The 12036-nt window shown below is 41.4% G+C and overlaps 2 protein-coding genes and 1 long non-coding RNA gene across 5 annotated transcripts; all 3 read right to left on the reverse strand.

The window, feature by feature from the left end:
• LOC123471294 lies at nt 1-3046 on the reverse strand. Of its 3 annotated transcripts, none has more exons than XR_006645705.1 (9): nt 2351-2770; nt 2132-2290; nt 1900-2077; nt 1638-1814; nt 1463-1573; nt 1337-1405; nt 755-1254; nt 188-692; nt 1-124 (listed from the first exon to the last, which is right to left on the reverse strand). It is a non-coding gene; the product is annotated as an uncharacterized LOC123471294 (long non-coding RNA). The 3 variants fall into 3 exon arrangements; XR_006645708.1 differs by lacking the exon at nt 1-124 and adding an exon at nt 2896-3046 and having other exon boundaries at nt 130-692; nt 2351-2543; XR_006645704.1 differs by lacking the exon at nt 1-124 and having other exon boundaries at nt 130-692; nt 2351-2771.
• A 4019-nt stretch (nt 3047-7065) lies between these two features.
• LOC123475198 lies at nt 7066-9431 on the reverse strand. The gene is given in 2 exon segments (XM_045177537.1): nt 7066-8870; nt 8873-9431. Coding segments are annotated over 2 exon segments (1917 nt in total). The 5' UTR covers nt 9408-9431; the 3' UTR covers nt 7066-7488.
• A 164-nt stretch (nt 9432-9595) lies between these two features.
• Nucleotides 9596-10420, reverse strand: LOC123475200. The gene has a single exon (XM_045177541.1). The coding sequence runs from the start codon at nt 10406-10408 to the stop codon at nt 9596-9598; it is 813 nt and encodes a 270-aa protein (XP_045033476.1). The 5' UTR covers nt 10409-10420.
• Between the last annotated feature and the right edge of the window lie 1616 nt (nt 10421-12036).

Raw genomic sequence — 12036 nt, forward strand, 5'->3', positions numbered from 1 at the left:
CTTTCTTTCTGGTTGTACTGGTTGGTTTAAAATCTACCATGGCTTCGTCATCACCCTTAAGACATGTTCATCATTAATCCCGTCACTGCCCGGCGAGTCCTTCGCAAAAGCAAGCGCCAGTGTACTGGATGTAAGTTCATTTTTTTATTAGATTTTTAAACTTTGACTGAAACAATACTACGTCTACCATTTTTTTCTTCTTGTCTGGGCTTAGTGTGTTATCTTTGTTTAATTTTCTTCCGATTTGTATGAACAGACAGCCGGTATCTTTACATAAAATCTTCTTGAATGCATTGTGGTCTTCTACCTTTTACTTCGCCGCTGGACGGACGACAGCGTAAACATAGGGCAAGAGAATGGTGACGTTAAAACTTGCTTAGTGTCTTGTTTACATTAAAACAAAGCTTTTTCTTTGCTCTGGCAGTTATAAAAAAAGTACAGAAGTACAACATTCACATATAAACAGCTTCAGCTTGCAACTGTTGGGTTGGTTTGAAATCTTGATTGGTAAGAAAAAACTAAAATCATGTCACACCGTAAAAGAAATTCTTTGAACACTTTGGTGAGCAAACGGGTAAGTTACATGCTTTGCAGTAAAACCGTCTCTAAAACTTAGCCATGCGAGGCGCTTCCGGAAGTCCTATGGTTCGTGCTCACTGGGGTGGAAACGTTCCTCTTGTTATGAAGTAATACTGTAAGAATAAACTCAGTCAATCAAACAAACATAAAATGGCTTCTAACATCTGTAACTTACTTCTGGTGGGTTGGAATTAGGTTTCAGGGCCTGGTACGTCGACTGGTAGCAGTAGGCTACAATAAACATGTTTTTTGCCTGCTGAGAGCTAGCATTATTTTCTGTACCTATACTACTAATACCACTTAACGGGTGCACAATTGGGCGCTCCGCAGAACTACCAAGGATTTTCGAGCCATTGCGTCCTTTTGCGCCAGTGACACCACGGCCACTTGGAGGGCATCTCCCAGGCTTGGCAGAAGCGGAAGGAATTTGGGTAGAATCAGACGAGGTCGATGATAAAGTAGGTATCAGCATTGGAGCGGGTTAATTTCGTGGAACATTGCCGCGAGCAGAAGCGTAACCATCGCTTCCTGAAGCATTTGGAACTGTGGTGGTAGTTGGTCCAACTAGCTCACCACTTGGCCTACTGAAATTCGGTCTCGATGAATCACACCCATAGATAGCTACACAAGTTGCCATCGGTCGCGTAGTAATATTTGAAACAGACTGCTCACTCCCTACAACGTAGAATTGATATATTATGTAAAGAACTTCCTCAAAACCTTAAATTTTTGCATGCCATGCCTAAATAAGGCCTACCTGAATCAAGAATATCAGTTCCAGCGGATTGAAAATTTTTAGGCCAAGTTTCTGGATGCGATCCATTTTCTGGCAAAAGCAAACTGAGATATACCGGGTTTATTTGAATAATAGTAACCAGTATACCTTCATGAACATCAGGCAATACTTGTTGATGACCAGGATCACGACTTTCTAGCAATACATCATGTTCGTTAGGAGAAGGGGTACTAAATCGGGCCACATCTCCATCTAAGTCTACAAAAAGAAATTATTCATTTGATGAAGCGTATCAATCATCGAACATGACCTTCAGAATTACCTCTGATCATTTCGAATCCATTATTTTGATGACTGGCAATTGCAGTTGCGGCCTCCGTCCGTATTGAAGTCGAACGACCTAAAATTTTGCCATACATTGTTTCCACGCGTTTTTTTTTGCGTTAGATCTCGCTTTCCTTGTGGTGGGCAATCCATTCTGGATCTTTCTCTCTCGCCACTATAGCATGAAAAAGAAGCAACTAATAATTAGTCATTTAACAGTTGTAGGTGGTTGTACCACTGAACATAAATGAGTTACATACATTGGTGTTTTCTTACGATGCTAGTCCATGTATCTACTGCAGCATGGCACTCTGGAGTTTGCATGAATTCATTGGCAAGGTTTCCATACCCACCAACATCAGTAGACCACTCCTTTGTGTTTTTGGACGCTGACAGTGTAAAATGATCCATGCCATCTTCTATAGCTATTTTTGTTTTCTACAACAATTATGAAGTATTAGGATAATATTAAAAAAATTCATGAATACATACTATATCATGTATAGAAGTACGCCTCGAGCTGCAGGTCCCTTTGCGCTTCTTGAAATCCAACCAAAGTGCTGGGCGGGTGGGATATCTTGGAACGCCTTGAACAAGGGTTGGATGTTGAGTTCTCCTTCAATTGTTGTTCTTTCTTCCTTGATATTTTTCCTGAAAGATAATAACAACAATGAGAAACAATGAAAATTAGTATCATTTATGAAAACATACCCTGATATCTTGAAAAAAGGATACATCATATCCTTTTCCAAATTCAAATTGATTTGCTTGAGCAGCAGGAATATTTTCCAAGCAATACTGCCCATAATCCGAGCCAATTTTAGCATCTTCACTATTTCCACTTGCCATGGTAACTGACTTGAGTTCATATTCTCTTTGACACTGAGTTTTCTAATGAAAAAATCTAAAACCGACAGGTAGCTGCGTTTGTATTTTTGTAAACAAACACCACACACGCACACAAGCACACACTCAGCCCGTCAGTGGCACAAAATTCACGATTTCAAAATATCGCTCTCATGTCGTCGGGGCGAACCCTACCCAGAGTCATAGAAGTATAGAACCCATATATATGTCATAAAATAGGGTTCTATGACTCTGCCCTACCACCTTTCTGTGTCGGCATGAAAGACGGTAGGGTTCGCCCCGACGACCGACATCAAGTTGAAAAAATAAGGGGAAAAAAAATAAATAAATAAAATAAATGGAAAATTGATATAGTTTGGCAACGCTGTTTGAGGTGCAATAGGTGTTACCTTAATACATATGTAGTGAGACCATGTTTACAGCCTCACACGGCCTGTGGAAAAACCAGTCCGTTGCCAGGCGACGCACAAAGCCCCGCCTTGAAAACAACTTCGCGGCCTGATTTTTCCCTATCTTCATGACCGACGCGCCATCTCTCTGGAAAAAAAATCTCCCAAAAGTTCGAGTCGCTCTTAGATTGCTCCGTGTTCCTTTATCGTTGAGCCGATAATTGACACGACCCCTTCGTTAATCTCCGCGTTATCTCCTCTACAACATGACGTCAAGTTTTACGCCACAGCATCTAAAATAAGAAAACGTATAAAAGATACGTACGAGACCCTGAAATCGACTCGAATGGGCCGACTAAACTGCTCCGCACTCCTTTGCCATTCAGCCGATAAAAACGGGGACTCGACCGGGAGCTGCTGCGTTATTTCCTCTACAAAAGGAGACCAATCTCAGCGGCACAGCATCTAAAATAAAAAAACGAACGAAAGATTAGTGTCGACACCCCTGAAATCGCCGCGCCATCAGCGCCATCTCTGTGGTAAAGTCTCAGAAAAAGTGTCGGTCGATCCACCGGTCGTTGTAGAAGGGTAGGGGTGCCTGTATCAGGGGGTTGGGAAATGCGAGTTTTGATAGAATCCCTATCGGGAAATTATTGTGAATGAATACTAGGGGCCCTCACTCCGTTCAGGAAGTTCCCGATAGGGTACGGCCTGGTCGCCAATTTCCCATAATATCTCGGAAACCGTTTGCTCTTCCGGCAAAACAGACTCCGTATACATGTCCTATGAGGCGTGCGCTGATCATCAACGCCTTCATCCCGCCTTTCCACTTTTGTCAAAATCGGCCAAAAATGACATCTCTTGAAATTCTCCAAAAATCAGACAGTATAATCGAAATTGAACGCTGATTTCGATTTACTCATTGGTTTTCTCTTTAGACTAGCCGTTAAAAAAATTAACGAAAACAGTTCTGTTAGCGCACCAACTTCTTTATGGTTTTTAACATGTAAATGAAAAACTATAAGACCAATAGAAAAATAAACCTGATTTCCGTGATTTTCATTCAATTTTGAATCTAAATCATGTATTTTAAGCCAAATTTGAAATTTGGTCAAAAATGAAAAAGTGGGAAGGGTATAGCCTTTCCACTTTCGTCAAAATCTACCAAAAACGACATCTCTTGAAATTCTCCAAAAATCACACGGAATAATCGAAATTGAACGCTGATTTCGATTTAGTTATTGGTTTTCTCGTTAAACCAGCCGTTTCAAAAATTAACGAAACAGTGCTGTTAGCGCAACAACTTAATTTAGGGTTTTTAAGGATTAAATCAAAAACTATAAGACCAATAGGAAAATAAACCTGATTTTCGTGATTTTCATTCAATTTTGATTCGAATTCATGTATTTTAAGCAAAATTTGAAATTTGGCCAAAAAGGAAAAAGTGGGAAGGGTATAGCCTTCCCACTTTTGTCAAAATCTACCAAAAACGACATCTCTTGAAATTCTCCAAAAATCACACGGAATAATCGAAATTGAACGCTGATTTCGATTTAGTGATTGGTTTTCTCTTTAAACCAGCCGTTTCAAAAATTAACGAAACAGTGCTGTTAGCGCAACAACTTAATTTAGGGTTTTTAAGGATTAAATCAAAAACTATAAGACCAATAGGAAAATCAACCTGATTTTCGTGATTTTCATTTAATTTTAATTCGAATTCATGTATTTTAAGCAAAATTTGAAATTTGGCCAAAAATGAAAAAATGGGAAGGGTATAGCCTTCCCACTTTTGTCAAAATCTACCAAAAACGACATCTCTTGAAATTCTCCAAAAATCACACGGAATAATCGAAATTGAACGCTGATTTCGATTTAGTTATTGGTTTTCTCGTTAAACCAGCCGTTTCAAAAATTAACGAAACAGTGCTGTTAGCGCAACAACTTAATTTAGGGTTTTAAAGGATTAAATCAAAAACTATAAGACCAATAATAAAATAAACCTGATTTTCGTGATTTTCATTCCATTTTGATTCGAATTCATGTATTTTAAGCAAAATTTGAAATTTGGCCAAAAAGGAAAAAATGGGAAGGGTATAGCCTTCCCACTTTTGTCAAAATCTACCAAAAACGACATCTCTTGAAATTCTCCAAAAATCACACGGAATAATCGAAATTGAACGCTGATTTCGATTTAGAAATTGGTTTTCTCGTTAAACCAGCCGTTTCAAAAATTAACGAAACAGTGCTGTTAGCGCAACAACTTAATTTAGGGTTTTTAAGGATTAAATCAAAAACTATAAGACCAATAGGAAAATAAACCTGATTTTCGTGATTTTCATTCAATTTTAATTCGAATTCATGTAATTTAAGCAAAATTTGAAATTTGGCCAAAAATGAAAAAGTGGGAAGGGTATAGCCTTCCCACTTTTGTCAAAATCTACCAAAAACGACATCTCTTGAAATTCTCCAAAAATCTCACGGAATAATCGAAATTGAACGCTGATTTCGATTTAGTTATTGGTTTTCTCGTTAAACCAGCCGTTTCAAAAATTAACGAAACAGTGCTGTTAGCGCAACAACTTTATTTAGGGTTTTTAATGATTAAATCAAAAACTATAAGACCAATAGGAAAATAAACCTGATTTTCGTGATTTTCATTCAATTTTAATTCGAATTCATGTATTTTAAGCAAAATTTGAAATTTGGCCAAAAATGAAAAAGTGGGAAGGGTATTGCCTTCCCACTTTTGTCAAAATCTACCAAAAACGACATCTCTTGAAATTCTCCAAAAATCACACGGAATAATCGAAATTGAACGCTGATTTCGATTTAGTTATTGGTTTTCTCGTTAAACCAGCCGTTTCAAAAATTAACGAAACAGTGCTGTTAGCGCAACAACTTAATTTAGGGTTTTTAATGATTAAATCAAAAACTATAAGACCAATAGGAAAATAAACCTGATTTTCGTGATTTTCATTCCATTTTGATTCGAATTCATGTATTTTAAGCAAAATTTGAAATTTGGCCAAAAAGGAAAAAGTGGGAAGGGCCTTCCCACTTTTGTCAAAATCTACCAAAAACGACATCTCTTGAAATTCTCCAAAAATCACACGGAATAATCGAAATTGAACGCTGATTTCGATTTAGTTATTGGTTTTCTCGTTAAACCAGCCGTTTCAAAAATTAACGAAACAGTGCTGTTAGCGCAACAACTTAATTTAGGGTTTTTAAGGATTAAATCAAAAACTATAAGACCAATAGGAAAATAAACCTGATTTTCGTGATTTTCATTCCATTTTTATTCGAATTCATGTATTTTAAGCGAAATTTGAAATTTGGCCAAAAATGAAAAAGTGGGAAGGGTATAGCCTTCCCACTTTTGTCAAAATCTACCAAAAACGACATCTCTTGAAATTCTCCAAAAATCACACGGAATAATCGAAATTGAACGCTGATTTCGATTTAGTTATTGGTTTTCTCGTTAAACCAGCCGTTTCAAAAATTAACGAAACAGTGCTGTTAGCGCAACAACTTAATTTAGGGTTTTTAAGGATTAAATCAAAAACTATAAGACCAATAGGAAAATAAACCTGATTTTCGTGATTTTCATTCCATTTTGATTCGAATTCATGTATTTTAAGCAAAATTTGAAATTTGGCCAAAAATGAAAAAGTGGGAAGGGTATAGCCTTCCCACTTTTGTCAAAATTGTAATGGTTTACACGCGCGTGGAGCGTGCAAACTATCACAAGAATTTAATGTAAATAGAGAATCTTTGTTTGACTTTACCGCATGTTGTATTTTGTAGGCACAGTAGGGCTGGAACAGGCCGGGACAGACAGGAATAACTAGCGAGAATGCTAACAGAAGACTGGAGGGGCGAGCTAAATCTAGTTCTATTTATTAGGTCTTGAGGAAGCATTTTTTCCTTGGTTGGCGTGGGGGTCGTGGTAGCGTCCTTTCCAACGGTCAACTTGACCTTCTTCTTTGTTCGAGAACAAGGGGGGTTTTTCCCGCAACGGTCAACTCCCCGTATTGCTTGGGGCGCCAGAGGGGTGACTTTTTAGAAAGTCGAAGACATCGTTTCTCTGTTGTCAGAGATCTCGATTCTTTACATCACCCCCCCTCCTCTTTTGTTGCGTCCCGCAACAATCAGTCCTAGCTTCTGTATTTTAGTTTCATCGAATGATGTGTGAATCCTACGCTGATGACACGGGTACGACGTTTCAGTTTCCTGGATTAGACTTCGTCTATTTGTCGTGCTCCCGAGTTGAACCATTCAGCCGGCATATCCTTCGTGAGTATTATTACAGTGCTTTTTTGTTTTTGTTTTTGGGGGGTGCGTATACTTTTGATCTCTTTTACATTCTCCCTTGTAACTTCCTTTGCTGACCCGTTTCTACTGAGGAGACGAAAAAATGAAACATGGTTTGAAAAGTGGACAATCCGACACCAGAAAATTATGCTATTGAGTCTAGAAGAGGGTTTTAAGGAAAGTACACAAATTGGAGCATATTGATTATAGGTACACAGCGGCGAAATTATAAGGGAAAAGGAAAGGTACTAGTGATAAAAAAACGACACTATGGCAATTTTATTCTACTCTTCGTGGCTGTCTACGTGGTAAGAAGGCCTCGCCTTCCTGAGTCGTGTGTGGCGGTCGTGGTTGGCGCGGTCGCGTACGGCGTGGTGGAACTGCTGTCGATGCGAATGCGGTGGATTGGGATGGGTTGGTCACTGCTGTTGGTTGTACGTCGATTGACATGGGTAGATCTGCAGCGGTGATGGCCAATGGAGGCTTTTTGAAACAAGTCATTTGGAGGATTTTGGAAAGGAGGGGGAAAGCCTTGAGTAGTAGCGAACCGATTCCGCAAAATCTCACGGCCAATACTGACAACGCGCCAAATCCCGAGACTGCTCCGAAATTCTTTACCCATCCACCGATCTTAGCGACGAAATCAATGTTCGGTGCGTCGCCGTGATGAATGAGTACGTTTGATGTCAGTAATTGACGTGAGTTATCTTCTGCGTAATGTTCATGAATAGAAGCCAAGATGTCGGCCATCACCGACGCGTGACTCAACGGCCCGTTTTGCATCGCGGGATTCATTTGCAAAAAATTTTGTAGAGAATTATCAGCTTCATACGTCGCCAATCCGACCAGGCGTCTGCCGTTTGTTGGAACTGTTGAGATTACCGGAACCCACCCACCATCCGCGTAGATGTGAGTTTTCCCATTAAAGTTGACGTAGTTAGGTTCGGGCCAATAACATGGGTGATATGGAACAAGTTGCCATCCGTTATGGGCTATTGTGAAGTTCATAAAACGGGGCTGATTTCCACATTTCGTCCGCTCGGCCCCGAAGGATACATTAAAAGGTGCGCAACGTGCAACCTCAACCTGCGCTCCATACACCGTTAATCTTGAACAACTAGGCAGTTGGAGTTGGGTAGCCGCGTACCACCCATCGTTCTTAGCACTCAAGAGGATACTATTGCGTGTTGCTTTTCGGTTCTCGCATTGGAGGCGTCTAATTTCATTCGCCAGCCGATTTACTTGGTCTAGTGCCAGATCCCTGGTATATTGATGATGAGCCGCCTGCTTGATCTCTGCTGCTAATGACGGCGGAATCTTACGCTCTGTGGTATTCTGGGAATCGATGCTGTCGTAAGACCCGTTTGAGTGTACTTCGACTAACAATGGAGTGGCTAGTGGTTCTGTAGCGTTCGTAAAACCCGAGGCATATGAGGTATACAGTTCCGGCGTTGGTATGTTAATGACAATCAGGATTTTTTCCATTCCATTTATGCTGAACAAGGCGGATTTGCCACACCGTTCTAATTCCTTCGTAACATTAACGAGGTAGTCTGTTTGGCTGATCCGATCCTGTAAGCGTCGCATTTTTGGGTCGTGAGTCTTGTACAACAGGCCGTCGTTTACCGATTCGCCTGCTAGTTTGAGATCACATGGTTTTTTTCTTTGTACGCGTCTTCCCAAATAAGCGTTTGAAGGTTTCTGGTCACGGATCCGTTATAGGGGAATTCGATTGTACCGACGGGGGAGTTGATAGTGCAATTGTCGCACTCACTTTCCAGTGCGACCTCCGCGATTTTACAATGGAATGTGACGGCCCAACGTTTTGTCATCCAAACCGGCTGTAACGAGGGTATCACGTCATAGGTGTACTTGTGACTGCCTTTCGCGTACATTGTCTCGTTTTTGCATTTCCTTAGATCCCGCATTTCTTCACAGTCGGAAGTGGATACTGGGACGGCCCATTTACTTTCAGTAGTGTAATGCCAACCGAAGAAGTCGGTAAAGATAGATCGAGTGACCGCCCACATGCGACAAACGTGTCCTGGGAATCGTTTAACTTCTGGTAAATGGGAGTACAGGGTGTACGTAACATTTTTTGGGGGGGCAGGATCTTCCGATCCAAGGAGGCAGTCTTCATCGTCGAAGGCGATGAACCCATCCTTTCGCTCGTTACTACAGTCACATACAGTGGTCATGATGGCCCCTGTCGTGTGTAGGCTGGCGAGGAGAACTAACACGAAATAACTAGAGAAGAAGACAAATTGAGTCTGATATACCGAACTAACATGTTGAATGGGCAAACAACCACAAACAAAAAAATTTTACGGAACAAGACGAGTATACAACGGTAGAGGAAGATGGGAGTGGGGCTGGGTGTTTATCGCTAATCTAATAGGAAGTCTCGGAACCTGTCCGGAGGACGAGTAGCTCTTTTTGGGCGTACAATTGTGTTACTTCCTTCCAGGGGTGCTGGAGGTACTCTAAGGGGGGTTAGCGGAGGGGGGAGGTTTGACCAGTCAACTCGACTTGGCTCATGACCCAGATTTGGTTCGATCTGGTATCCGATGGGTTCTTTTGTAGCCGCCTGGTTCAAGTGGGTGAGAGGGTCGAAATCAATTAAGTGGGCGTCTCTGACGTCATTCGGCGCGACAGCGTCCAATTCAATCAGTTCCCTGTCACCTTCGTGATCCGGGGTATTGACTTCATCTCTTGCTTCTACGTCGGCAAGATCCTCTTCGTTGTCGGAGTCCTCTTCTCTTAGCCTGGTGGCTCTTAGCTTAGACTCTCGTAAATCGTCGAAATCGACGCATTCCTCATCTCTCCAAATCATGCACTCTGTCAACGCCTTCAGGCGGTTGACGTGCGTAAGCTGGATACCATTTCCATTGTACGTACGGATTTCCACCGTATGGTTAGGGAAGACTTTTGAAACTCGAAAGGGGCCTTGATATCGAGGGTTTAATTTTTTGCTCGTTCCTAATTGAGTGACCCTTACGTCCAGGAGGACGCGATCACCTACTTGAAAGTTCTCTTCCTTGGCTCTCTTATCATACTGGATCTTTTGCTGCCTTCTAGCTTCCAATAGGTTTTCTCTGGCTAGCGCAAAACCTTCTCTTAGCCGTTGCATCGTTTGGCTTTTGTAATCACGAGGGGTGATTAACTCCGGTTCCGGTCTTAAAAACCTGTCGACAACCATGTTTGGGTCCCTCGCTGTAATTAAAAATACGGACTCTCCATCGTGGAAGAGTGTACTGAGTTTCTATATGCCGAGGCCATTGGGCCGAGGACTTCTTCCCATTGCTCGAAGCCGTTAGCAATATATTTTCGCACCATGTCCACCACTGTTTTATTAAAGCGTTCTGTCATCCCATTCGATTGAGGATGATACGCCGTCGTTGTCTTATGTTTAGTCCTGAGCTCTTGACATAAACTGTTGAATAATTGAGATGTGAAATTCGTCCCCCTATCTGTTATGATAATTTTTGGGGGCCCATGATATAAAACGATTTTGTCCATCAGTGCCCGACAGGTCGTTTCTGCTGTTTGATCGGGCAAGGCTACGACCTCGGTCCATTTAGAGAAAGCATCAGTCATGACGAGTACATATTTATTTCCTTTAGAGGATTCGGGTTTAATCGGCCCTAGAAAATCCATGCCGATAACTTCGAATGGAGCCGTCGCGATATCTAACGGGTGTAAGAACGCTCTCGTTACTACCCGTCTTTGTAACGCACAAGCTTCGCATGACTTACAATAATCCTTAATATCACGCAACATGTGGGGCCAATAGTATTTATCCCGTATCCGGAGATACGTTCGTAAAAAGGCGAGGTGCCCTGCTAATAGCGAAGCGTGATATTCTTTAATAATACTTTTCCTCAATGAATACGGCACGACCGTTTGCTCTTGAATGAATTGCCTCCTTTTTTTCGATGGTGGGAGAAAATCCCTCCTCAAAACCCCTTGTTTAATGTGGAACAGTTCGATCTCCTTTATCCAGTCTGGGTTTTCCAATTCGTCTTGTTCGGACAATGTACCTTCGTTGAGATAACGAATGATTTTTGAACAAGTTTCATCTTTTCGTTGCTCCTCGATAATATTGTCAGTGAAATCCGTTCGTTCCTCGGCAGTTACAACACGAATACGAGAGAAGAAGTCTGCGTTTGCGTGCTCCTTTCCTGGTTTGTGAGTAATTTTATACTTGACTGCCGACAATTCAATCGCCCATCTACCTAGTCTGCTTTTCTCATCCTTATGGGTTTCCAACCACTGGAGTGGTCTATGATCGCTAATGATTTCAAATTTGTCGTCCTGTAAATAGTGACGGTATCTTTTGATTCCATAAACGATGGCTAAAGCTTCGCGCTCTATAGCTGAGTAGTTCCGTTCCGCCGAATTCAAGTGTCTACTCGAATACGCAATCACGACTTCCTTCCCATCCTGAATTTGACTGAGCACCGCGCCGATTCCATAGTTACTAGCGTCGGTGAAAATAAGGAACTCTTTATCGAAATCAGGGAAGGCGACGACAGGTGGCGTAATGAGACATTCGCGTAACGTTTCGAAAGCCTTTTGTTCGGCCTCTCCCCATGTGAAGGTGGCATCCCCAGCATTCTGTTCTCTTACAATTTTCTTAACTTTCTTGTTGTTATTATCCCTGTCCTTTTTCTTTTTAGTCAATTCTATTAACGGATGCGCGATATCCGCGAAATTTTTGATAAAACGCCGATAGTAGGATGCGAGCCCTAAGAACGATTGAATTTCTACAATGGTTGTCGGCCTTTTATAATTTTTCAACAGTGTAATTTTCTCTGGGTCCGGGGC

The sequence above is a fragment of the Daphnia magna genome, linkage group LG1, assembly GCF_020631705.1.
Source record: "Daphnia magna isolate NIES linkage group LG1, ASM2063170v1.1, whole genome shotgun sequence".
NCBI lineage: Eukaryota > Metazoa > Arthropoda > Branchiopoda > Diplostraca > Daphniidae > Daphnia > Daphnia magna.

Bases quoted from the DNA above. Each gene is read 5' to 3' on its own strand.
- LOC123475200 (XM_045177541.1), bottom strand. From the start codon at position 10,408: ATGGTTGTCGACAGGTTTTTAAGACCGGAACCGGAGTTAATCACCCCT.